This window comes from Arvicanthis niloticus, chromosome 3 (genome assembly GCF_011762505.2).
Source record: "Arvicanthis niloticus isolate mArvNil1 chromosome 3, mArvNil1.pat.X, whole genome shotgun sequence".
NCBI lineage: Eukaryota > Metazoa > Chordata > Mammalia > Rodentia > Muridae > Arvicanthis > Arvicanthis niloticus.
In genome coordinates, this window is record NC_047660.1 from 117,613,331 (window position 1) to 117,641,089 (window position 27,759).

Genomic DNA, 27,759 nt, shown 5'->3' on the forward strand with positions numbered 1-27,759 from the left:
ACCTATCCTTAATTCAACCACAAATGCATTGTAAATTTAGAATAAGTCAATGCTTCTTGGGCAATGTCTTTTTAGTATCTCAAACTTAAATATGATAACCATTAACATTGAAGAAATTGAAAGAAAACACAAATATCTGTACAAACACGTTCTTTTTTTTTTTAATTATTCACTTAACATCCTACTCACTGCCCCCCTCTGTGGGGTGGTGGGCTGTGAGAAGCAACTGGGTGCTTGGACAAGCATAAGCCTGGAACCCCAGACCATTATTGGATGGCAGGTGTTCAGCTCTGCTCCCTGGCTCTGGTTCTTTTCATTCAGCTTCAGCCCTCCACAGCCCCTCTCACCAAGAGGTCTATGGCCATCAGTCACAAGGAACAGTGTCTCAGGCTCTCCCACATGCAGATGACGTATCTCCAAGCTCTCAGACCAAGCCAACAGGCATTATCTGCTGTCAGACTTTAACGCACCCTGAAATTGTATATAAGGGCTCTATTTAGGAGAAGTAAAGTACTCGAGAATCATCCTGGTGTCTGAGAGTTTCTGTCACAAGAACTGTAACACTTGAGGAGAGATCTGCTTTTCCGGAACCTTCCTGGAACACCAAGCTGCCTCCTTGCCAGCTAGCTGGCTTCTTATCGACCCAGCCCGGGCCCAGGATGGCTCAGCATGTAGACACAGGTGCAGCACCTGGGAGTGACCCAGCAGTGACAGAAGTGAGCTAGCAGAGGCAGCAGCAGGGGCAGGCAATCTCCCCTCCTGCTCACACTCTGTGCCCTTTGGCCCAGACCTCCTGCATCAGGCCGGGCTGGAGACCAACGGACAGTGGAGACATGAGTGGAGGCAGCAGCAGAGACAGTATCGAACCCTTCCTGCTCTCACCCTGTCCCCAGCCAGGAGATCATTGCGGGATGTCCTCCCGAACAAGGGACCCACAGCTGGTGCCCCAAACATCCACGCAGCCACAGGAACTGATACCTCGAGAAGGTGAGCCCCCAACTCTGGAAACAAGCAACCTGTTATTTCCTCCTGTGTTTTCAGTCAGAGCCATCGCATGGATTTAAATAAGCCAAAGGACGCCTTCTGGCCAGAGCTACTCTCTGGTATTGGGTGAAGGTTCCTCCGGCCTCTGCTTAAATCCCGACAGCCCTTGATGAGCCAGCGCCGGTGTTGGCAAAAACTCTCTATTTAGACTCTCTTTAAAACAAAAAGAAAAAACTGGTAATGCAGCAGCCATTTAAAAGCCACAGAGCAGCTGTCAGTCCTTAAATATGTGGGAAGGCTTAGCATTTTTGGACCTTTGTGGAATCCCCCAAAGCCAATAGGCCAAGGGAAGGTTCCCATTGGACAAAGCGTTTCTCCTCTTTTCTGTCATGGGCAACTCAACATCACATAAAAAAAAATCACCCCAGGTCAGGCAAATATACACCCTACTAAAGTCCCATGGAATAAAAATAGACAAAAAAAACAAGCCTCCTCCTAATAGTACCACTTTCTGTAGGCCAACCATTGAAACACACGAATCTATGGGGACCAAACTATTCAAACCATCACACCTATTATTCTTAGGTTTGGTGTTTTCATTGTGTCCCAGATTGCCTGGACATTTTGTGTCAGGAGGTTTTTAAGATTCGATATCAGATACACTGAATCTAATAGTAGAGAAAATGGGGAAAAGCCTCAAATACATGGGCACAGGGGAAAATTTTCTGAACAGAACACCAGTGGCTTATGCTCTAAGACCAAGAATCAACAAATGGGACCTCATAAAATTGCAAAGCTTCTGTAAGGCAATAGGACAAAATGGCAACCAACAGATTGGGAAAAGATCTTTACCAACCCTACATTTGATAGAGGGCTAATATCCAAGGTATACAAAGAACTCAAGAAGCTAGACTCCAGAGAAGTAAATAACCTTATCAAAAAAAAAAAAAAAAAATTGGGGAACAGAGAAAAACAGAGAACTCTCAACTGAGGAAACCTGAATGGCCAAGAAACACCTAACGAAATGTTCAATATCCTTAGTCATCAGGGAAATACAAATCAAAACAACCTTGAGATTCTACCTCACACCAGCCAGAATTGCTAATATCAAAAACTCAGGTTACAGCAAATGCTGGGGAGGATGTGGAGAAGGAGGAACAGTCCTCCATTGCTGGTGGGATTGCAAGATGGTACAACCACTCTGTGGCTAAGTGGATGTTAGCCCAAAAGCTCAGAATACCCAAGATACAATTTATAGACCATATGAAGCTCAAAATGAAGGAAGACCAAAGTGTGGATGCTTCAGTGCTTCTTAGAAGGGGAAACAAAATACTCACAGGAGGAAATATGGAGACAAAATGTGGAGCAGAGACTGAAGGAAAGTTCATGTAGAGACTGCCCCACCTGGAGATCCATCCCATATACAATCATCAAACCTGGATGCTACTGAGTATGCTGGGAAGTGCTTGCCGACAGGAGCCTGATATACCTGTCTCCTGAGAGGCTCAGCCACAGCCTGAAAAATACAGAGGCAGATGCTCACAGCCAACCATTGGACTGAGCGCAGGACCCCAAATGGAGGAATTGAGGAAGGGACTGAAGGAGCTGAGGGGGGTTTTCAGCCCCATGGGGGGAGCAACAGTGTCAACCTGCCAGATCATCCCAGAGCTCCTGGGGACTGGGCCACCAACCAAAGTGTACACATGGAGGGACCAATGGCTCTGGCCACTTATGTGGCAGAGGATGGCCTTGTTGGACATCAAAGAGAGGAGCAGCCCTTGGTCCTGTGGGGGTTCATTGCCCCTCAGTAGTAGGGGAATGTCAGGGTGGGAAGGCCGAAGTAGGTGGTTGGGTGGGGTAGCACCCTCATAGAGACAGGGAGAAGAAGGATGGAATAGGGGGGTTCCAGTGGAAGAGGGGAACATGACCGGTAACCTGGAAAGGGGATAACATTTGAAATGTAAATAAAGAAAGTATACAATAAAAAACAAACATAAAATAAAGCCCAGGAACAGGGGAAAAAAAGAATGGCTAAGATCAAAACCGTAGGTGACAGCACATGTTGTCGAGGATGTAGAGAAAGAGGAACATTCCTCTGTTGCTGGTGATGAAATTGCAAACTGGTACAACCACTCTGGAAATCAATCTGGAGGTTCCTCAAAAAATTGGAAATAGATCTATCTGAAGATCTAGCTATACCACTCTTGGACATATACCCAAAAGATGCCCCACCATGCCACAGGGACACATGTTCCACTATGTTCATAGCAGCCTTATTTGTGATAGCCAAAAGCTGGAAACAACCCAGATGTCCCACAACAGAAGAATGGATACAGAAAATGTGGTTCATTTACACAGTGGAATACTACTCAGCTATTAAGAACAAGGACATCATAAGTTTTGCAGGCAAATGGAAGGAACTAGAAAATATCATCCTGAGTGAAGTAACTCAGACTCAAAAAGACATGCATGGTATGTACTCACTAATAAGTGGATATTAGCCAAAAATTACAGAATTCCCAGGGTACAATCCACAGAACTCAAGAAAGCTAACAAGCCAAAGGGCCCAAGTAAGGATGCTTCACTTCCACTTGGGAGGGAGAAGAAAGCAGTCACAGGAGAAGGCAGAGGGAGGGAGGGACCTGGGTGGGAAAGGCAACAGGAAGGGGAAGAGGAAAACATGACCAGGTATTGGTTGGGGGAACAGAACTGAAGCCCTGAGGGCCAGCAGAAAGAATCAAAACAGACAAACTTAGGAGGTAGGAGGTGGGAGACCCTCTAGAATGTACTAGAGACCTGGGAGGTGAGAGACTCTCAAGACTCAAAGGGAGGGACCTTAGAGGAAATGCCCTACAAGAGCAGGAACTAGTAGAGCCCACCTCCAGTATAAAGACAGGGCATCAAGTGGAGGGATGAGCTTGCCATTCCACAGTCAAAAACTCTGATCCAGAATTATTCCTGTCTGAAAGAACTGCAGGAACAAAAATGGAGAAGAGCCTGAGGAAAAGGAGGTCCAGTGACAGGCCCCAATTGATATCTAGTTCAGGGGGGAAGCCCCAAGACCTAACACTATTATTGATACTATGGTGTGCTTACAAACAGGAACCTATCATGACTACCCTCTGTAAAGCTCAATAAGCAACTGAAAGAGTCAGATACAGATATTTATACCCAACCAATGGACAGAAGCTGGTGACTTCTGTGGTTGAATTAGGGAAAAATCTGGAAGAAGCTAAGGAGGAGGGTGATCCCATAAGAAGGCCAGAAGTATCAACTAATCTGGACCCCCAGGATCTCTCAGACACTGAGCCACCAACCAGGCAGCATACACTAGCTGACACAAGGCCCCCAACACATAGACAGCAGAGGACTAGCAGGTCTGGACTCAGTCAGAGAAGATGCACCTACCCCTAGAGAGTCTTGGCACCCCAGGGAGTGGGTTGGTCTGGTGGGGTGAGTATGGAGTAGGTACATCCTCTTGGAGATGGGGGCAGTGGGAAAGAGGTGTGGGATGTGGAACAGTAGGAGGGTGGGCCAAGAGGGGGATAAAGTCTGGACTGTAAAAAAAGGTTAAAGAATAAAAATTTAAAAATAAAAGAGAAAAAAGATTTGATACTTTGTTTCACTGTTGTATTTCTACCATTTCTACTGTTGTGTCTCCAGTGTCTGAGATGTTCCCTTCTATCTCTTATATTCTGTTGGTGAAGCTTGCCTCTGTCATTCCTATACAATATCCTAATTTTTTTATGTTCAGAATTTCCTCAGTTTATGCTTTCTTGTTTAATTCTATTTCCATTTTCAGGTCTTCAACCGTTTTATTCAATTCTTTACACTGTTTGTGTTTTCCTGGGTTTCTTTAAAGGATTTATTAATTTACTTTAAGGACCTTTATCATAATCGTACATGTGGTTTTAAGGTCTTTTTCTTGTGCTTCAACTATGTTGAGATACTCAGGGCCTGCTATGGTAGGGTTGCTGGGCTATATCATATGAGACATATTGCCCTGGCTGTTATTGATTTTTTTTTATGCTGGCATCTAGGCATCTGGGTTTGGGATAACTACAGGTCTATGTGCTGATTTGTGGATTTGATTTGTCTTTGTTAGGTGAATGTCTTTCTCCTTGCTTTCTTTTTCCTCTCTGAAATTTTGGAAATTGTGATGATTGTGTGTTGCCTGGTAGGAGAATTTCTTTGGACCTGATAGTAGTGGCCACTGGGGGTTCCAGGTAAAGTGAGTTTCTGTGTGTTGGGAGCTGACACTTAGGAATGGAGATGAGGTGGGATCTGAAGGAATTCACAGAAAGGAGAAGACCAGAATCTGCTTATTTTGTCTCCATGAAATCAAGAAAGACAGTGAAGAAAGATTACCCCCAAAGGTCTGCTATAGAGCTTGGAAGAGACTGATGGTTTGAATCTAGAGGAACTGAAAAAGAGGGAGGAAATGTACAAATAACCTACCTGCTTCCCTGCATAAATCATCTGTGGTTTAACAGGATATGCCTGCTGGCAGGAGGACTGAGTAAAGCAACAAGTGGATGAGGTAGGTTCATTTGGGAACATCTGTGGGATCCACAGGAGATGTTGGCAGAGGGTGAAGGGAGGTTGCAGCAGGTGTTCTGTTGCAGAGAGAAATGACACTGGGGGATGGGGTTAGGAAGCCGGGAGGAGTGGTAAAGGTCTTCAGTTGGCTTACCTGTTTTCCTGGCCTGCTCAACTCATGTGTCCCCGGGGATTGCCCACTGGTATTGGAGGCATGAGTACTAGGAAGAGATCGGGAGAGGAAGCTTGGAGATCTTTGTGATCCATTGGGGATGGGGTCAGAAAAGAAAGGAAGACCACAGCAAGTGTTCTGCTGCAGAGCTGGCAGCAAAACTGGGGATGTGATCTGGAAGAGCACAAGAAGAGGTGTTTTCCCCCTTCAGCCAACTTGCTGCCCTGACAGGAGAGGCCCTCAGGTTAACAGGGATGCCTGCTGGAGCTGAGGGCTAGGACAAAGTAAGTCGTAGGAAAGTTAGGAGAAGCTCCACTGCGGCAGTTGGGAACAGAGGGTTAAAAGAGGCAGCCACGGTGTTCTGTTTCAGATCTGGGGGATGAGACTGGGGCACTGGATTTGGGGTAACAGCTAAAGGGGTGATGTATAACTACTTCTAAGCCTTTGCCTCAACTTTGCTGAGAATCTAAAACTGCTCTTTAAAAATAAAACATACAAAATCTTTATAGTTGCAAGGGAACATGCATACTTGCTATGTAAAGTGTCTGGGACTCTTCACCGCCTTTATGGTTGGGGAAAAAGGGCTTCCTGCCATCTTTCTGTCCAGCTGCACTGTGTTTCTCCTTCACACCTCACACATTGTGGGGAAGCTTGTAAATCTCCAAGTGTGCTCCATTCTCCTACCTGTCCGTGCCTTCTACCTTCCAATTGCCAAGAACATGAACTCTTCCTCTGCTCACTCGACAATTGAGCGGTTGAAGTGTCTAGCCTTTAATGTAATGAAGTATCTGTACATTATTCTCAGTGTGTGTGTGTTTGTGTATGTTGTTATGAATTTAATAATGCTACAGTCAAAACAATAAAATTTCTACATTGACTATCAAGTCCTATACTTTCCCAGCTACCCTTCAGTGTACCAGAAAGCCCACTAGAATGAAAGGCAAGATGCCATTCAAAAGATCTTGGGGACAGTAAGACTTTCCCCCAAAATTAAAATAAAGAAATCTGGTAATTATTAATTATTCTCCAAAGTGAAATCAATATGATATGCAGTCATAGACTAGAAGATCCTAGTGTGTGAGTTTTGCTCCATCAACACAGTCACGTTTCTTCAGCGTGTGATCTGCAGCCCTCTCAGATTCCTTTCAGCATGAGCTCTGATCGTCATGAGCCAAGAATCCTATAAAATAACCTTCAATCTAAGTTTTCTTGTCTTTCTCATAAATAGGTCAGAGGAAATGAGATTTTTTTTCTAAAGAGGGAGATAGTATTATTTAAGTAAATCCTATTTTTAAATAGTTTCTGTGTCAGAGAAAACAAACATGAAAAAAAGTATTTATTCTTCCCATGATCAGACCAAGTTTTACTCAAAATGTGACACGGCAGGGTTCAGTTGTGCATTGCAGTTCTTATGCTTACAGTAATTTCACAGAGTCTTTGTGATTTGGGGAGGCATTCTTTTCCAAGTCATACCAGTTTTGAAAATATGAGATACCCTGTAGATGACAGAAATGGTATTGGAATGGTAAACTGGACTGGAAGTGCCTTTTACCTGCTCAGACTGGCATTTTGAAGACATAACAATGCTCTGGGGAAGTCAATGTAAGTGGTCTCTGGAAACATCTGTCAGTAAGAATCTACTCAACACCCTGATATAAACAGGATACTGAAGTCCATGCTGCCTGTCACCGCAAACATAAACGAATAGAAACAAGAATTAGGTTTTTAATTTTGCTTTATATAAAGAGCTGGAGGGTGAAGACAAAGTCAGTTCACACCCTAAGGGGAGACAAAGGCCTGGCTTAGAGCTCATCTCTAGTCAGCTGGTGATATAGGAGGAAAGACAATGGCAACCAATCATTCCAATGCCTATGCCCTCCAGTCAGGCAGTCAGCCATGTATCTGGAATTGGGATGTCTATGGCATTTTGTCATAGCCTTTACCCTCGTCTGCCTTTTCAGGATATCTGGGCTCAGACATTTCTTGAAATCCTTATTCTAGTTAATAGCTGACAAAAATTAAACCTTATACTCCTCCGGGACCACCAGGGCTGGAAAATTAACTCAGAACCAGCAAGCCATTAACACCGTGTCCATGCTAAGCTAACAATGTGTCTGTGCAGGTTCTGTTGTACAATATAAAGTATAAAGTGCTCCCAGCACATAGATATAACGGTGCCTCTGTCTATCCTCCATCTATCACTAAAGATGTGAGCAAATGTGGCTTTAAAAAAAACAGCCCGTTTTCCTCTGTGCTATTAAAATCACTAATCAAATCATCCATATATACTCTCAAAATTAAAAGTGGTTATAAAGGAGATTAGACCTCAGAAGGGCTGGATTTAAATGTTAATAGCATTTCATTAAGAGTTGGTGAAGGGTGGGAAAGCTTACCCATTGCACTTAGCTTTTGCCATTTGGAGATACTTCCATTGAGTAGCTTTTATAATATCGAATGAGTAGAAACCAATATAAACATTATCTTTAAATGTCACAGAGATGACTAATTAAAAGATATGATTGCTCTAGGTTATTTTGCAACAATACAGTGGGGCCCCATGAGGTAGCCTATGAACAGGATTTATACGTTCGTGTCCAATTATATATTTTGGGTGCAATTCAAGTGAATTTAAATTCAAACATTATGGGTTTTTTTTTTTAATCTTCACAGCTCTGAGATACTGTGACATCAAATGACTTTAGGTAAAACTACAGTCCCATTATTATTGATTCCCCCAAAGTCTCAAGATAATTGATATTTCTGCCATCAGAATGGCTTGGTTCTCACCCATTCTTTCTCACTATTGATTTGGTTTACTATTAAACTCTGTTAAAGTAACTTTTTAAAGACCACATGAGTGAAAAAACAATTAAGGGCACTGAGGTGAAATATACCTGACTCTGCCCTTGAATCTGCAGCAAAGTATAAAGTGTCTTCCACTTCGTCAGAGTCCTTGAAGTGGGGAGAATGACATCATAGTGTGTAATGCACAAATGGGCCCTACTTGACCCCTGAACGTATAATGTTTTTCAGTCAGTCTTATGGTGGTGGGAGAGAATGTCTATAGAGCTATGCTGCAGCTTTTTCTTGTTAATGTTGTTTTGATTTATTGCCAAAAGAAAACATTTTTACCTTGGTATATTTTGGGGAAACTCTTCAAATATCAGTTGGCTGTACCTGTGTGGTTTTGTCCAGAACTGCTAATCTAGTCTAGTCTAGTCTAGTCTAGTCGTGTATTTTGTGCCATGCTGGTTTCGTTACTATGGCTCTATGGTATTATTTGAGATCAATATTGTGATACGTCCAGCCTTGCTTTTTCTGTTTTGGATTATGCTGGCATTCGGAGTCTTTCATGCTTCCATGTGAATTTCAGGATTGTTTCTCTAGCCCTGTGGTGAATGTCACTGGGCTTGCACTGAGTCTGTAGATCGATTTCAGTCTTTTCACAGTATCAGTTCTGCCTGTCCCCAAGCTTAGGGATTGTCCCATCTTGTAACATCTTCAACTGTTTTTTCAATATTTTCAAACTTTCATTCTGGAGCTCCATGGTCTCCTTGGTTAAATTTTTTCCCAATGTTTTTGTTTTGTTTTCTGGTTTGTGTTGGCTTGTTGGCCGAATTAAGGATGTTGTGAATAGGTTTTGTCTTTTTTTTTGTTTTTCTGATTTCTTTTTTCATCAAGTTTTGTTTTAATGTACTGAAAAAGCTACTGATTTTTACATGTTGATTTTGTATTCTGCCACTTTGGTGAAAGGCTTTCCAAACTGGGAGTTTGTAATGGAGTCTTGAGGGTCCTTTAAGTGCAAGAATATGTCACCTAGAAATAGTATAAATGTCTTGTCTAACAACATCAACATTGAATTTCCAGGATCAAGCAATTGTTAAACAGGTAAGTTACAGTAAGATGGCAAATAAGACAGTTTTCTTCCTTATAAATGAAGCATATGAAATACAGTAAAGACTGGCACAGTAAGTCACTTCCAAAGAAACAGCAATTAAAGATTTCAATTCTTATTAGAAAACCACATAAATCTCTGCCATAATTTTCTATGTTCATCACTATAAATTACCCCAAGTCAGCATCCTTAAACAACCCATTTGATTCTACACTTCCATGGTAAGGAGTTTGCAGAGATCTGGCTAGTGTTGGTGAAGGTGCTGGCCCTCTTGGAAGCTCCACAGAAGCCAGTACCTTGCCATTTCCAGCCTCTGTAAGCTCCAAGAGATTCCTGGCTCAAAGCCCCTTCCTCCATCTCCAAAGCTGGAAGCGTTTGGCCAGATCCACATTACATCCTTCTGCTTCCCTCCTTGGTCTTTGCTTTTGTTTCACTTTTAAGGACCACTATGAGTAAGTAAGTTCTGCCCAGATGATCTAAGATGATCCCCTGTTTTCAAGTCATCTGCTTAGCAAATATCAATTCTGTTTGTAACCTTTGCTTTCACCATGGAATCTGATACAATCATCAGTTCTGAGGATTATGATGTTAACATCTTCAGTACCATTAATGTGCCCACATTATCCAAGATTCATTCTTAAGTATTTAATATCAATGTATGAGTACAAGCATCTTACAGAAACTCAGGCAGACTGTCCATCTTCTTCCTAAGATTTGAAATCAAAGTTGTTGGGTATTTGGATATATTTACAACAACATTGCATAATGTAAAACAAATTTATTTTGTGTTATTGAACAGTCACAATAAATGATTATGTGGTCTAAATGGTCCAAGGTTATCTTGGGCAATAAGTATTATCGCTAATGCCAAACACTTAATTGACTGCAATTAAATATAAATTGACTGCAAGAAAAATATAATATTAATGTTCATTTCAGTAAGTCATATAAGAGTATCCTCCCACACTCCTGTGACCTACCCTACCATTTAAACCTCTTGCATCTGGAACTTCTTGTATTTTCAAATTGACAAGCATCTGGTACATGAACATGCAGCACCTTACAATGATGACTTAGAAAGTGAAGCTTTGCATAATGTGGATGGGAATCTGAAGTGTAAAGATGGGCTATCTTCTATTTATGCCTGTTACATATAAATATGATGGATTAGCCTTAGGATTTGTAACAGGCTAGAAAGTCATTTTTCATGTTTTCTATGTATCTATTCTAAATATAGAGAGATTATAGAAATTTATAAATAAAAATACACATAGAGAGAAATATCTCTATATTTCTCTTCTAAAAATCCCTTATTGCATTACAATGACCACTAAGGCCAGTTATAAGAGGCAAAATAAAAGTGTAAGTTAAAGTAGTGATAAGAATGACATAAACCGCCCCTTGCTTGGTACTTTTGGCTGAGGCAGACACCTTATCCTGAACCTTCCTAGAGCAGCTGGTAAGAAGTCTCCCCAACAACCCTACACCCCAGAACTGCAACTGGGAGCCTAGGGCACTCTGGACCCATCACCTACCCAAACCCCGCCCCTTCAAAAAACCACTCCCCTTCTGCCCCTCACTTGGTCCTTTTAGCTGGGGCAGACACCTAGCAGGTCTGCTCCTGTCAAGACACCATATCCTGAACCATCTTAGAGCAGTGGTGGAATCACTGCACTCAGAGCAGCAGGATTTCAGAATCCCAGAGGAAGCCTGAGTCGCAGAAGCTCTTCAACCCAGGAGCTTAGGGTCACAAGATCATAGAGACATCTGGACTCTGAGGAGCTCTGACACAAGCAAGATAACTAGAAAGACAGTCTCCAGTCAGAGACAGTGAGTGCAGGTAGCGCTAGAGTTAACCTGTTGGTAAAAGGCAAGCACAAGAGTATAAGCAACAGAAACCAAAGTTACCTGGCATCATCAGAACCCAGTACTCCTACGATAGCAAGTCTTGGATACCCCATCACACTGGAAAAGCAGGATTCAGATTTAAAACCACTTCTCATAAGGATGATAAAGGACTTTAAGAAGGACATAAACAACTCCCTTAAAGAAATACAGGAGAACACAGGTAAATAGGTAGAAGTCCTCAAAGAGGAAACACAAAAATCCCTTAAAGAATTGCAAGAAAGCCAGGCAGTGGTGGCACACGCCTTTAATCCCAGCACTTGGGAGGCACAGGCAGGCGGATTTCTGAGTTCGAGGCCAGCCTGGTCTACAGAGTGAGTTCCAGGACAGCCAGGACTACACAGAAAAACCCTGTCTCAAAAAAACAAAAAACAAACCAAAAAAAACAAAACAAACAAACAAAACAAAAAAAAAAAAAAAAAAAAGAATTGCAAGAAAACACAACCAAACAGGTGAAGGAATTAAACAAAATCATCCAGGATCTAAAAATGGAAGTAGAAACAATAAAGAAATCTCAAAGGGAGACTACCCTGGAGATAGAAAACCTAGGAAAGAAATCAGGAGTCCTAGACACAAGCATCACCAACAGAATACAAGAGACAGAAGACAGAATCTCATGTGCAGAAGATACCATAGAAAACATTGACACAACTGTCAAAGAAAATGCAAAATGCAAAAAGCTCCTAACACAAAACATCCAGGAAACCCAGGACACACTGAGAAGACCAAACCTAAGGATAATAGGTATAGATGAGAGTGAAGATTCCCAACTTAAAGGGCTAGTAAATAGTAAATATCTTTAACAAAATTATAGAGGAAAACTTTCCTAACCCAAAGAAAGAGATGCCAATGAACATACAAGAAGCCTACAGAATGCCAAATAGTCTAGACCAGAAAAGAAATTCCTCCTGTCACATAATAATCAAAACATAAAATGCACAAAACAAAGAAAAAATACTAAAGCAGTAAGGGTAAAAGGACAAGTAACATATAAAGGCAGACCTATCAGAATTACACCAGACTTCTCACCAGATACTACAAAAGCCAGAAGATCCTGGAGTGATATCATATAGACTCTAAAAGAACACAAATGCCAGCCCAGGCTATTGTATCCAGCAAAACTCTCAATCACTATCGATGGAGAAACCAAGATATTCCATGACAAAACCAAATTTATACAATATCTTCCCACAAATCCAGCCCTACAAAGGATAATAGATGGCAAACTCCAACACAAGGAAAATACAACATAGAAAAAAAACAAAAAAGTAATCTTCTAACAAAACCAAAGGAAGATAGCTACACAGAATAATTATACCTCTAATAACTAAAATAACAGAAAGAAATAATCACTTTTCCTTAATATCTCTTAATATCAATGGACTCAATTCCCCAATGAAAAGATGTGGACTAACAGACTGGATACATAAACAGGACCCAGAATTTTGCTGTATACAGGAAATACACCTCAGTGGCAAAGACAGATACTACCTCAGAGTAAAGGGCTGGGAAACAATTTTCCAAGCAAATGTTCCTAAGAAACAAGCTGGAGTACCCATTCTAATTTCGAATAAAATCAACTTTCAACCAAAAGTTATCAAGAAAGATACGTAAGGACACTTCATACTCATCAAAGGAAAAATCTATCAAGATGAACTCTCAATTCTGAACATCTATGCTTCAAATGCAAGGGTACCCACATTTATAAAAGAAACTTTTCTAAAACTCAAAGCACACACTGCACCTCACACAATAATAGGGGGGATTTCAACACCCCACTCTTAGCAATGGACAGATCATGGAAACAGAAACTAAACAGAGACACAGTGGAATTAACAGAAGTTATGAACCAAATAGATTTAACAGATATCTATAGACCATTTCATCCTAAAACAAAAGAATATACCTTTTTCTCAGCACCTCATAGAACCTCCTCCAAAACAGACGATATAATTGGTCACAAAGTAGGCCTCAACAGATACAAAAATATTGAAATAATCCCTTGCATTCTATCAGATCACCATGGACTAAGGATGGTCTTCAATAATAATAATAAAAACAATGGAAATCCCACATACACGTGGAAACTGAAAAATGCTCTACTCAATGATGACTTGGTCAAGGAAGAAATAAAGAAAGAAATTAAAGACTTTTTAGAATTTAATGAAAATGAAGGCTTATCATACCAAAATTTATGGGACACAATGAAAGCAGTGCTAAGGGGAAAACTCACAGCTCTAAGTGTCTACAAAAATCAACTGGAGAGCATACACTAACAACTTGATAGCACCCCTGAAAGCTTTAGAACAAAAAGAAGCAAATACACCCAAGAGGAGTAGACTGCAGGAAATAATCAAACTCAGGGCTAAAATCAACTAAGTAGAAACAAAAAAACAAAACAAAAAAAAAAACTATACAAAGTATAAACAAAACCATGAGCTGGTTTTTTGAGAAAATCAACAAGATAGATAAATCCTTAGCCAGATTAACCAGAGGGCACAGAGACAGTATCCAAATTAATAAAATTAGAACTAAAAAGGGAGATATAACAACAGAAACTGAGGAATTTCAAAAAATTCTCATATCCTACTACAAAAGCTTATACTCAACAAAACTGGAAAATCTGGATGAAATGGACAATTTTCTAGACAGATACCAGGTACCAAAGTTAAATCAGGAGCAGATAAACCATCTAAACAGTCCCATAACCTCCAAAGAAATACCAGCAGTCACTAAAAGTCTCCCCAACAAAAAAAGCTCAGGTCCAGATGGTTTTAGTGTAGAATTCTATCAGACCTTCAAGGAAGACCTAATACCAATTCTCTTTAAACTATTCCACAAAATAGAAACAGAAGGAACACTACCCAATTCGTTCTATGAAGCCACAATCACGTTCATACCTAAACCTCACAAAGACCCAACAAAGAAAGAGAACTTCAGACCAATCTCCCTTATGAGTATCGATGCAAAAATACTCAATAAAATTCTCACAAACTGAATCCAAAAACACATAAAAAAAAATCATCCATCATGTTCAAGTAGGCTTTATCCCAGGAATGCAAAAATGGTTTAATATTTGGAAATTCATTGAGGGGTTCCCAATGGAGGAGTTAGAGAGAAGGAGCTGAAAGAGCTGAAAGGGTTTGCAGCCCCATGAGGAGAGCAACAATACCAACCAACCAGAGCTCCCAGGGTCTAAACCACCAGCCTGGGAGCACATAAGGAGGGACCCATGGCTCCAGCTGTATATGTAGGGAAGGATGGCCTTGTCGGGCATAGGTGGGAGAGGAGATCCTTGGTCCCATGAAGGCTGGACACTGTGTGGGAGAATTCGAGGGTGGAAGGTGGGAGTTGGGGGGTGGGTGGGGGCAAATACTCATGGAAGCAGAGAAGGGGGGATGAAATGGGGGTTTCTGGGCAAGGGGAAATGAGGTAAGGAGATAACATCTGAAATGTAAATAAAATGTCCAACAAAAAAAAAAATGACATAAACCAAGCATTTCTCCATCTATGTCACAAAGTACTTTTTATATGCTTTTTCTATCATAGCATCTCTTTTGACCAACTGAATTATAAGTTTCTTCATCTTTAAATGGATCAACTGAATTATAAAATAAGCTAAGATATAAAATTCTACATAAAATTAGCTGTAGAACTGTACTTAATCTCAGACTCAGCTCATGATGGATATCTCTTTACAGGCAGGCAGCTCAGGAAGAAAACCTATAATGAGCATTCTGGAATTTTGGTTTCCTTTAAAAAAAAAACACACACACACAAATATAATAAGAATGTTTTCTGTTTTAATCCCAGGTGTGAGGACATGGGGCTACTTTGCAGAAGCTGACTATGATTTGTCTCATGCTCTACGAGAGTCGTGGTTTTGCCAGCTGCAGATCGTTTCTGTGATTGTGTGATGTTTGGAATTATGGGAACTTTTCAGAGGATATATAAATGCAGGGGCCCCAAGAGGCATAGTTGGTGGTTGATGGTCATTCGGGGGCAGGTGGGTTGTTTGTGATTTGTTAAGAAAAAAACAAAGGAAAGAAATAAGACTTAGGGCTCACTAGCTCTCTATCTTCCCTGTATCATTCGTTATAAAGGCTGGGGAAAAGAAGAACCCACAAAGTAAAAAAGACTGGCAACAAGCAACAATGTAGACTTGCATTGGGCGGGTTAAATAAGCACAGTGGTATCCTCTTAAGCTGAATGCAAAGGAAATAACTCCATCCTGTACTTATCAGAGTACCTAGTCACAGATGACATTATTGTATATATCAGAGTACCTAAGTCACAGTAACATTGTTGAAGTAGAGTGGGAAATAGCAGCTGCAACTGTACTGTTTTAGCTGGAAATACACTGTTCTGATACCTTTTACATAGATTTCTCTTTTATATGAGTGGAAACTTGATGAGAGTCAGACACTAAGCTATATTGCAGTACAGGATCTCGAAGCATTCTTTACCCAGAAGGAATTCATTAAACTGTTTCATTGGTGAACGGTGTGTGTGTGTGTGTGTGTGTGTGTGTGTGTGTGTGTGTACACTTGTGAGTGCATGAGACTTGAAGTCAGTAGACTGCATCTGAGCCCACACTTGCTCAGTGACTTCAGTTAAGTTGCTCCGCCTTGTGAGACACTGTAAAAACAGTGACAGTAGTAAAAGCCCACTCAGAACTTTGAGTGAGTCAATACTTGTAAAACCCCAGCAGAGTACCTGCTGAGTCATATGCACTCAGTAAATGTTTTCATGACTAAAACACATTGAAATTTCAAATTTGTCAGAGCCTGGGAGCTATGGGCAGAGAGTTGCAGACTTGAGAACACTGATTGCTTAAGAATAATTTCAACAATGAGAAGAGATTTTCTTAGGACCAAACATGTATCTTTAAAACAAACTTTTAATGTAACCAACATACCATCTGTAACATAGCAAACAAGAGAAAAGCAAAGAAAAAGACAAGATGCACTGTGGGTTAGTATCAGTGGAAATGAGGCCACACCGCATCAGCTTTCAAACACAAGGTCACTGACTGAGAAAACTCTTGACTTGTCAAGGTCTATAAGAAACAGCAAAGAGTACGTTTGGCTCAGCACACAGGAGACATTCAAAGGGAGAACAGAATGGTTTTCTTTGCTCCTGGAATCAATCATAACTGTCAGAAACACATTGCTTTATTAATGTCCAATTGATTTTCCAATGTAGTTGGTCTTAGATTTTTAGTTTTCCAGTGTACGTTCTTAGATTGTTCCAGTATATAGACAAAATGGATGCAATAACAGAATTTCATTAAAATGAGAACATACAGATTAGTGATTTCTTACAGGAAAATGATGCAAACTGAACATTCTTTATCATATTCAGGGTGATATTTTTGAGAGAAAGGTAGAGCCAGGCATTTGAAACCTCTCTTATTCAAAAGAAGCAAAATAATAATAACCACAGAGAAAGCATTAATTTGGGGGATAGTGCCAACATAAATTAATAAATTAACCCAATAATACCCTTTTGTGTGTTTAATATTTCTAGAAGCCAACTGGTAGAAACTGAAAACGTTTAATCAATGCCTTATTCCAGAATTCTAGTCTTCTATCTTAGGTCCTCCCACACAGCCAGATCCGCCAATCCACAAGAGTGGAAATGGTGATTCAGATAGGATGGGTTTCTCCCTTGCATCCTTCAGTGACAAGGGTGAATGCCACTGGCCTGGAAGACTCCCCCACTGGACTATCATCTCCCTGTCGCCTGTGATCTTCTTTAGTCTCCTCCGGGGGAGAGTGTGTTTGGCAGTCCTGCTCAGAACTACTCCAGACGTAGCCAGGTAGAGTCACATGGCTGTCGATCTGTCTGCAGGCATTCTTGGTGGGTTTGCCAGAGATGAGCACCAGGCGCGTGCTTGGCCCCATCTGTGACTGGCTGCTGGTGCTGTGTGTGACAGTGGTGAGAACCGAGCCATACCTGTGGCCGCTACAAGGTGGCGCCTTTTTCCAGTCGATAGACAGATTCCATCGAGTCCAGGTCTTCTTCACCTCAGCCTGTACCTACAGCGCAAGAAACACGCATCCTATCAAAAACCAAAAAGGAGCCCCACACTGGGGTCTTGAAGAGCTTTGCTTAGATTTCAATGATAATGATAGTAGCTACTGGTTGGGTCCTTCTCGGTGCCAGGGACTCTATAATCTGTGTGTTCTGTACACCTCAAAAGCCCTTCCCATTAATGTTATTTTAGAATTTAAATGAGAACTGAACTGCCACTGATACAGATAACTGTCTTATCAAAAAGAAGAAAGAGAATTCTGAGTTTGAGGAGGAATAAGAGATAAACAGTGAAAGTAGGAAGCACAGGACTCTGCATGTGACACTTCCATCTAAACCTTGCTCTGAAGAGGCCAAAGCATACCTGATAAAATCCCCCAACTCCTTTCTGCAAACATTTACTGCAAAAGACCTACAAATTGTCCTGATACTCATAACTTACACTCTCCTCTCCCTCATCCCCCTCCTTTTCCTCCCCCTCCCCCTTCCCTTCCCTCTCCCTCTCCCTGGCCCTGGCCCTAATCATCCCTTTGTGTTGTAGTCATTAAAAGTCTGGGACTTCTTTCCTGTCTCTATGCAAGGGTGATGTCTTAACTGAGCTGACACAGACAGCTAACCATGACCCCTGAACCCCAAACAGCTCTCGTCTGTGTTTTTCGGTGTCTGACTCTGAGCCTCCAAACACCAGCCTCCCAAATTCTTTTTTAAAGTTCTCTCTGGCAGGGTTGAGAACATAGATCGGCTCTTTGCCCCAACTCTCAGTAGCTACTGAATGAATTCTGACACCACCCAAGGCAGAGGGATGTAAAGGAAGATACTCGGCTGGGAATGAAACTGCCCCACTGCGCTATCAATCTGTGTGAGCAAACAGGAGGAAGGAAAATTAAATAAATAAATAAATAAATAAATAAATAAATAAATAAATAAGGTAAGAAATAGAAAAGCAGGCACTGCATCCGAGGTCTGACTAGATGGGGATCTGGACTTCATGCCTGCTACCAAAGTGTCTTATGGACTGACTCTTCCCTGAGAGCAGCAGGGGAAGCAAAGACCCAAAGGAACAAAAGCTTGTAAGTTGGTGTCACCTGAAGGAATAAATAAATAATAATAAACAAACAAACAAACCACTGGCACACTTAGCCCTGCTGCAAATTAAGGTAAAAACAACGCAGCAGTAAATCAGGGCATTGGTAAGTTGGTGCTCAAGGTCCTTATTGGGACCAGCATCCCACAGAATCCAATGTGCTTGGAGCATCTGGTGGTCTACTGCAGTAACAAGCATAATGTTCTCCTGGGGCCTGGTGCGAGTTGGAAATATGAGAAAAAAGAGAAGCCGTGCAATAGCAGAGCTCCAGGGTCACGTCTATCATCCACACAATAATGTAATGTATAGTTCCTTCTCTCAGCAAACTTCCAAATGGATTAAAATGACCCCATCCTCAGCTTGTAGCGTAAAACGTACCCGTTTTGACTGAATTTAACTTATTTTCATTTTGATTCATCCTAAGGAATGTTACTGATTATATTTATAGAACTTGGTGAAGACCAAAGGTCTTAGTATTAAGCATCATTGATTTAGAATTAACTAGATAAGAAGCACCCTACCCACTGGGAAAGGGCTCAGGGTTATGAGTTCGGGTCTTTTGCTCTTGGAAATGTGAGCTCCTGTTCCTGCCTTCCATCACAGGATGGTGTAACAGGAAGACCCTGCTCACATATGGCCTCCTTGACATTAGACAGTCCCAAGGAAAAGATCTCTACTGTTTATAAATCACTATGTTTCTGTCATAAAGGCACAAAATGGGTTAGAACAAATATTAATTTGTGGCGTCCCTTCAGAGGCCCCTGGCATCTTCGCACTTACCTCTCCGTTGCAGTAGCAATAGACAATAGACACAAAGAATCCCTGGAGAGAAAAAGAGGATGTGAGCCAGGCAGCAATTTGTGAAACCCACAGCAGAAAGGCACAAGAATTGTGTCAAAATTCACCAGCTGGCTTCTGATGATTTCCTCCAAAAATTACACAAATTATTTTCTCCTGGCATTTCCTAATGTTTGTGTTTATATTACATTTATTTGTGAGCTTCCCATGGTTTCAGCCAAACCAAACAAATAACTGAGTAAGCTAATCAGAGGTGCACAAAGAACCAATTCCTATTATGCTGTTTTGTGTATATTGCTGCTCAAAGATCTCAAAGAACACATACCCTGCTTGGTAAAATAGGTTCATATACTTTCAATGCTAGAAGCTACCAACATAGAATACCATATGATTACTATACTATATGAGAACACAAAGAACGTTTTCCTTGACTATGAAGAATCTATTGGGCTTAAACGCTGTGCTAAGAGTGACCGATTCAGCATGATAGGGGTGGGAATGTGAACAAGACAGGACCGGGAGGGAAGAAACCAGGATAAAATATAAGCCAAAAAGCACATAAAAAAATACAAGGTGATAAGGGCCTTACAGGTAAAATCAATGCCACGGGAAACAATTGGAAAGGTGTATTACATCAGAAACTCAGCTAAGACTTCTCTGTGGTGACATTTAAGCTGATCAGAGTGACAAGAACAAGATGCCAACAGGATGAAGATGAGGAAGGTGGGCAAGATAGGAAGTGACATTCAGGGACAAAAAGCAGAGTGTGACACCCCACCCCTCACCCCAATCACAAGTGCTGAAGCCGTGTCCCATGAGTTTAGTGGAAGATCCTATGAGTGTTGCCAGGCTCCAGCCCATACAGGACTATGCATGGAGAAAACCAGCACTCACTTGATACTGGGTGCACCAGGAAACCCTTGGATATTTTTTGGCAAGTAAGTGATACCACCAAATGTAATAGCTTCAATTATTCCAGCTGTTGTGAACTGATGTTCCCTGCGTTACAGATTCTGCAGCCTTATTAGGACTTTGTGGCTGTGGAGAGTTGGAATGTCGCTGACTAAGAGCCGAGACCATCTCAGGCTCTCTTCAACTCCCTGAAGAATCATTTGTTGCCCACCTTGTAGCGAACCTCCATCATTTTAACCATCAGGTAAAGCCTCCAGAATGTATTTATTTAGCAAACCACTAGCTTCTATGGACCAAGAGCTAAGAACACCATCAGGTTTCATCTGAAATCTATAGTGGAGAGTGTTGGCCTTTGTCAGAACTCACCTAGCTGATGTCTCCACCAAGATATTTGATGTGCTCTATGACTTCCTTCCGTTCTTTGATTACAAAACACTCACGTAGTCACTTCCATGAGTGTAATTTCAATCCCTGCTCTCTAGTATTTCTCTCAAACTCTGTTACTCCCTCTGGAATAAATACATCACTAGACTTGAGGTTGGAGGAAGGAGGCAAAGTGAGGACTGGTCCATCTGCAACGTTACGGTCATCCTCTTCACATTGAGATAAAGTGGGTCGTGGCGGCCTCTTCCTCTGTTTACCTTACTTTCCTGTCTCCCTTTTTCCTGCCTTTGTCTTCTTTTAATTTCATTTATTTTCCATACACACATCAAAATGACTGACTCTGCCCTGCAGCAGTGGTGTGCTCTCCAACAATGTACCTTCTTATCTTGCTACCCAGACTTGTCCCTCTGCCAAACAGCTCCATACTGGTTCTTTCTGGGTCAGAGAATTAACCTGACCCCTAGGAAGAAATGCAATAAGAGCCAGAAATGTCCTCTCCTAGCCCTCAGAAGACAGGTACACCAAGTCAAAGAGAAGGGCAGAGAAAGGGGTCAAGGACATGAACAATGTAATCACAAGCCCCAGGCTAGAAGCGCTGCTGGTCACCTGGAAGGAGTTGAAGAAGAGCTCGCAGTGCATGCGGATCTCCCACCAGAGCCCCGAGAACGAGTGCGGCTGGCAGATGAACACGATGTAATGCACGCCAAAAACCAGCACCAGGACCAGCGTTGACTTAGCCAGTTTCCTGGAAGAAAAGACAAGGTTTTCTATTAACAACCTCAGAAGAAGACTTCAGGAGAAGCAGCTTGTTGGCGAAATGAGCATTAGTGATAGAGAAACCAATTCCTCAGGTGCTGCTGGGCCTCCTAGTTTCCTTCCTCCACATTCGTGGGTATTTTCTACGGATTGGTTGGTGTGTGTTGTGTGTGTATGTGTGCTTATGTGTATGTATGTGTATGTGAGTGTATGTGTATATGTGTGTGTTTGTGGTGTGTGTGTGTGGTATGTGTATGTGAGTGTGTATTTGTGAATTTGTGGTGTGAGGTGGTGTCTGTGTGTGTATATGTGCATATGTGTGTATGTGTATGTGTGTATTGTGTATGTGTGTGTTTGTGGTATGTGTGTGGTGTGTGTATGTGTGTATGTGTATATGTATAAATGTATGTGTGTTTGTGGTGTGTGTATATATGTAGTGTGTGTGTGTGTGTGTGTGTGTGTGTGTGTGTGTGTGTGTGTGTAGGAAGTTGCTGCAATGGGCAAATGGAAAACAGGTTTGAGACAGGTTGATGACCAAAGAAAACATCCATTCTAGGTTGGGTCTGAGTTCCTTGATCTTGATATCTAAGTGTACGGTCACAGTTTTCTGTATGCACCATGAAAAGGCAGGGTTATAAACAAAGAGTAAATGATCCTATTGTGAGAATAAAAATAGATAATAGAAGATTGGCCAGATTAGCTGAATAAGGTTTCAAAAACTCAGACATAAAATAAGTGATCTGTATCTTGGTAAATACAAGCTGTCGTATGCTAGCATAAGAGAAAATCAACTACAATAGACTTGACTTGCTTAAACTTTGTCAATCAATAACAAAAGAATTACTGATGTGGGGTTAGGATGAATTTGTGGAAAGAAAAATGGGAAATGATCAGTCGGGTATGGGTTTCAAAAGAAGAATATATAATCAGTAATCATGTGCTTTCCCTTTGTGTGATGATTTCAATCTGTTTTTGAAGGATATGTTTTTGTAGTGACTGTTTTGGGAGAATATGTGACTTGTGGCTATTAGTGATTATTTTTGGAGACTATGTAATTTGTGGCTATGAGTGATTATTTTAGAGAATATGTAATTTATGGCTATGAGTGGTTATTTTGAAGACTATGTGGCTATGAGTGATCTTTTTACTTATGGAGAGCATGTTATCTTAGGTGGTATAAAAAGGATAAGAGAAAAAAATAAGTTATGAAAATTTTGAGCATGCTTCAACAATAAGATGTGTGTGTGTGTGTGCTTGTGTGTGTTGTGTATTATGTATGGTCTATGTAATACATGCACATGAGTGTGCAGGTGCACAGGCCCTGGCACTAACATGCAGAAGCCAGAGTAGTATATTTAGTGTCTTGCTCTACTTCTCTCTACCTTGTTTTCTTGAGACAAAGTCTCTCACTGACCCCGAAGCTCACCCTAAAGCAGAGCTGGCTGACCAGTGAGCTCTGCTTCTCTGCCTATGTCTACTAACCACTGCTGTGCTGCAGGTATGTGCAACCATGCCCAGCTATGCACACATGCTGGGGATCCAGGCTTGGGTCCTCACGCCTGCAGAGCAAGTATTCCTCCCCACTGAGCAATACCTCCCCAGGGCTGCTTCTTGTCCCTGTATAGTAAGTCAGACCATTGGTTCTCACTTCTCATAAGCAATATCCCCTAAGCATCTCTAATCTCATGTCTCCTTGATGATTGGATGCTGTTTTTAAAAGTCATTAAGTGGCCTTTGTCACTGCACTAAGTCACCTTTAACTTCTGTGTCTGAGACTTACTGCAGCATTTCCTCCATTTACACCTGAGGCTCATAGAACATTAGGGAAGAAGAGACAGGAAACTGTAAGAACCAGAAGACCAGAAAGTCTGCTGCAAGACTACGCTTTCTGTATAAGACGAGGAAGCCACATCCATGGAGTCTCAACAATATGGCTGCCTAAATATTAAGACTTGAACAAATCCAAAACCAGTTGACATCCCAACATGGATGGGGAGAAATCTCATGAGACACCCATCCCTGGATGAAGAGCTATGGGCAACTAATGGCTGCTGAGAGAGAGAATCAGTCTTCCCCAGGGATGAGCCCTCTGATGTTTTCCAATACCAACTGGTCAACCCTAAAAACATACAATAGTAAATAGTATGCAATAGTAAACAATAGTAAACAATAGTAAACAGATTCAGCAGGTTATGTTTATATATTCATTTATCTGTGTGCAATAAGAATTAAGAAATATTAATGATAATTAATAATAACAATTAAGGAAAAGAGCTTTCTTTGAAATTTGACATGGAGTAGGAGAAGCATAGGCAGGAGAAGGGGAGAATGATGTAAATATAATACCCATAGACAAAATTTTAAATTTTAATTTAATAAAAAAAAAAATCAACTACTCCTGGAGATACAACACAATTTCTTTTTTTTTTTCATTTTATTTTATTTACATTTAAGATGCCATCCCCTTTCCCCATTTTCCCTCCCTAGAAAACCCCTGTCCCATGCCCCCCCTTTCCTTTTTGCTTTTATACAATTTTTTTAAATGTTAATCAAAGGATTTATAAGTTTGGCAATGCTTAATCAGAAGGGTAATCCAATACCCAACCTAGATATAAAAACTATCTTTGACTGGTGGAGACCTGTGAACATCTGCCTCCATGCCCCCTCTCTTTCTCTCTCTCATCACCTAGCTTCTCCTCTCCTTCATCTTCTCTCCTTACTCCATCTCTTCCTCTCAGTACTCCTTCCCACTTAGCTCCTTCTACATATCACTCTTCCTGTTAAAGTAAAACTTTTCTCTCAAAATACAGTTAGAGCATATTTATTCCTAATTGTACCAGTGAGGTATAAGATAGTTCTAATACCCAGTCCATCATTTTGTTGACTAACCAGAACCCCTGTCATCTCTTCTAACTAAAACACTTACTTTTGATCCTGGCTTTTTTTTTTTTTTTTTTTTTTTTTTTTTTTGGCTTTATAATGAATGTCAGCTGAAAACTATCTACTCAGATCTTTTCTCTCAAAGTAAATAGCCAGGATTGGCTATGAGAGTATGGGTCTTCAACCCCGTCAGAAATCCAGAATGACTGAGTTAACTGAAGTTATGGGACGCACTAAACATAGCTTCTAAAACTTAGCCAATTTATAGAGACCTTTGAACACCTGAGAAGCCCCTATACTACCGAATGTTCGAGCATCAAATCTTCAGCCTTCTGGCCCAGAGTCATCTGACAGACCTTAGTGATGCAGGATTATTAAGGGCTGATTACTCTGTCTGGGCAGATATAATCAGTCGACTATTCTGCATGTGTGTCCTCTTCTGGACAGTAATTAGTCTGTAGATGGAAAGAGGCAATTCTTGCCTAGTGGCTGTCACCACACAACTGGCATAACTCCAAGGATGCTCAATTTCTTCTTAGAATCCACAACAGGAAGCTGTCAGGAGCAGACAGGTCTCTAATCAGAATGGACATTTATATAAATTTTTGTAGCGTCAATTCTATGGACTTCTGACGTTTTGAAAACCAACTATCCATGTAAGGTCACCTGGACTGTTGTCTGTTCACTCCTCTCAGCTATTTCTAAATAAAATATGGTTAACCTCCTAACAATTAACTCAAAGCCATAAATTTGCTATAGTCCCTTAACTCATAGGTTAACCGTCCCAAATCAGTTAAAAAAGTTAAGGAAGGACTGGGTCTAGGCCTTGTATTCCTAAATGTGTTATACAAGCACATTGCCCATGAGAGTATCAATATTCATCTCACTTTTATATTAATAAGGAGCTTGTACCAATGAAAACCTTAAATTTGAAATCAAAGTAAATTTTGTACCATTTAAGAAATTATAACTTCATCTTGATAATAATTATACAGATTTCTACCAATAGGTTATGGCTACAACACAATTTCTTATGAGCTAATGTGGTCAGTCCTCCCCATAGTTCTAATAGTTCTATTTCATTATCTATGTCTGACTGTCTGTCTGTCTGTCTATCTAATTTTGAGAAAGGGTCTCATTGTGTAACTCTGGCTGGCCTGCACCTCACTATGCAGAACAGACACACCTCAAACTCACAGGGACCTTGCCTCCTGTCTCTGTCTCTGCCTCAATGCTGTCTCAGCACCACAAAGGCATGAGCCATCCCTGCCTTGTCCCAGCCTCACCCTAATGCTCTTGTATATTTGAAGCAATCGTATGTTTCCAGTGTGGTGGTAATGTTTAGTTTTAAGTGTCAGTTTGACTAAGGATGGTATTTTTTTAAAAACAGGTAAAGCATTCTTTTTGATGTGCTTGTGAAGGTTCCACCAAAGGAACTGAGTACACGAGTAGCTAGGCTCAATATGAAAGGTCTGCCCTCAGTGGGTCGGGCTCCACCAACTGCCTAGGGCTCACTACTTAGTATTCACAAGGACAAGTACAGGCAGGCTTATTAGTGTTGCTGTAGTGAATGAAATGTAATAATGTGGAATTCTAAGACTGAAGGAACTGGAGGCAAGACGCGTGATGAGGCCTGAGAACAGTGGATCACAGCCCACAGGCTGTAGGGGAAATGGTGAGTGAGGGGCATGTAACTGGACAGTACCAAGGGCCAGAAGGCAGAGAAAAGGTTGGTATGCTCTTCCTCTTCTGCAGCTGGAGCATTACTCACCTGCCTTCACCCTTCCAGGCCCTGCAGCCTTTGGATCTGAGACTTGTACTGAGGCTACTGAGCTGTTTGGTATCCTTCTGGGATGGAGGGCTATACTGTTTGTTTCCTTACTTGTAAGACTTAGGACTTAAACAGAGACCTGGAACTGTGGCTTGCTGAAGGCTTGCCACAGGCCTTCTCAGCCTCTAGAGCCACAAGAATGAGTTGAGCAACTGCTGTCCACCTATTATAACTACCTGTCTGCTCATAAATCTATCTGCCTACACACCCGCGCACAACGCTATTGATATTTCTGAGAGAACCCTGTCCCCCACAGACAGGCTTAGTCTAAAATGGCCCCCCAACTAATCCCACCTCCTGCTAATATGCCCTTGTCAGTCCTTTCCCTGAGTAAAGTCAGGCTGAGGAATTTCTTCTAGGAGACAGTGATGGAATGCTGCTTCTGTGTTGGTAGTGCCGAAGATTCTAACTGCCATCCTCCTAGCCCTCTATAGTAAGACAAGCTGCCATGTTGTGAGCTATTGTACTGAAAAGCTCGTGTGGCAAGAAACAATAGTATCTGGACATCAACCAATAAGCACCCAAATCTACCAGTAGTCACATGGACTCAGATATATACTCCCCAGTCCAACTTCCCCATGATCTCATCACTCTGACTGATGTTTCAGTTGCAGCCTGGTGACAGCCAGAAGCAGAGGGCCAGCATCCAGATTCCTGACCTACAGATAAGGAAATGGAAAATGTGATATTGAAAGCCACTAAGCCATTCCTTTTGTCACCAAGATACCAAGTACAGCATCTTCCAGTTTGGGGAGACTTTGGTTTTAATTGTACTTCTTTTCCAATAAATGACCAAATATATGGCCCACTTCTTCCTTGTTTCTCAAATGTCCCCCTTTGTGAATGATTTACACCAAGAATCTTGAACAACTTAGTCTTCTGTCCTTGCCAGTCTCTTCCTCTAGATGCATTATTTATTTATTATTTTTCTTCCTGGAAACAAAACAAGTGTGGGTGAGCCAAGATTTCTCTAGCTAAGACTAAAGAGAAATAGATTTGGAATCTAACCTTTATGTTTGACAGCTATAGAATTCGGATTCATTTATCTGGTCTTATAGATAAGTGAGGCAGGGTTCACAAGCCTGTAAAGGCTTTACTATATCTCAAGGCTTTCTGGGAGTCACCATTCCTACCAGTACACTTTCTATCATAGCCTGCTTCCTGGAGTGCCCACAGGCTCTCATGGAGGTGTCCAGCTCAGATGTCTGGAGTTGTCTACCTCCCTCATTGCCCATAGTGTCTCAGTAGTGTCCAAATCATGTTCTCTTGGAACTATTCAGCTATCTGCCCCTCACTTTTGTAGCATGTGGGCTTTTCTCATCCACTGGAATGAGCCCCAACTTGTCTTGCCTAAAGTTTCTTCAGTCTTCGAATTCCACATTAGTTCATTCCATTCAAACCATCATTGTGATAAGCAGCAGATCCCTCGGACCTGACTAACACTCTCAGCAATCGGGACCTGCCTGTACTTGTCCTTTTTCCAAAGGCTGAGCAGTGAGCCCCTGAGCTCCTGTGAGTATCAGACTGGGAACAATGCTGTGAACACCTAAGGCATTTTGATACGGTCTAGTTAGATCCAGGAA

General features: G+C 41.4%; 2 protein-coding genes across 2 annotated transcripts in view; one reads left to right on the forward strand and one right to left on the reverse strand.

Moving 5' to 3' along the window:
* Positions 1–27,759, forward strand: part of LOC117705391 (gamma-crystallin D) — a 763,352-nt gene that overhangs the window by 444,243 nt on the left and 291,350 nt on the right. The window lies entirely within an intron of this gene.
* The window catches only part of Pth2r (parathyroid hormone 2 receptor), a 68,938-nt gene continuing 57,574 nt past the window's right edge, over positions 16,396–27,759 (reverse strand). Inside the window, exons 11-13 of the mRNA XM_034498005.2 lie at positions 21,316–21,454; positions 19,396–19,437; positions 16,396–17,536 (exon numbers count right to left, since the gene is read on the reverse strand). Coding sequence (XP_034353896.1) covers positions 17,144–17,536; positions 19,396–19,437; positions 21,316–21,454 — 574 coding nt within the window. The 3' untranslated portion in view covers positions 16,396–17,143. The remainder of the gene's footprint in view (positions 17,537–19,395; positions 19,438–21,315; positions 21,455–27,759) is intronic.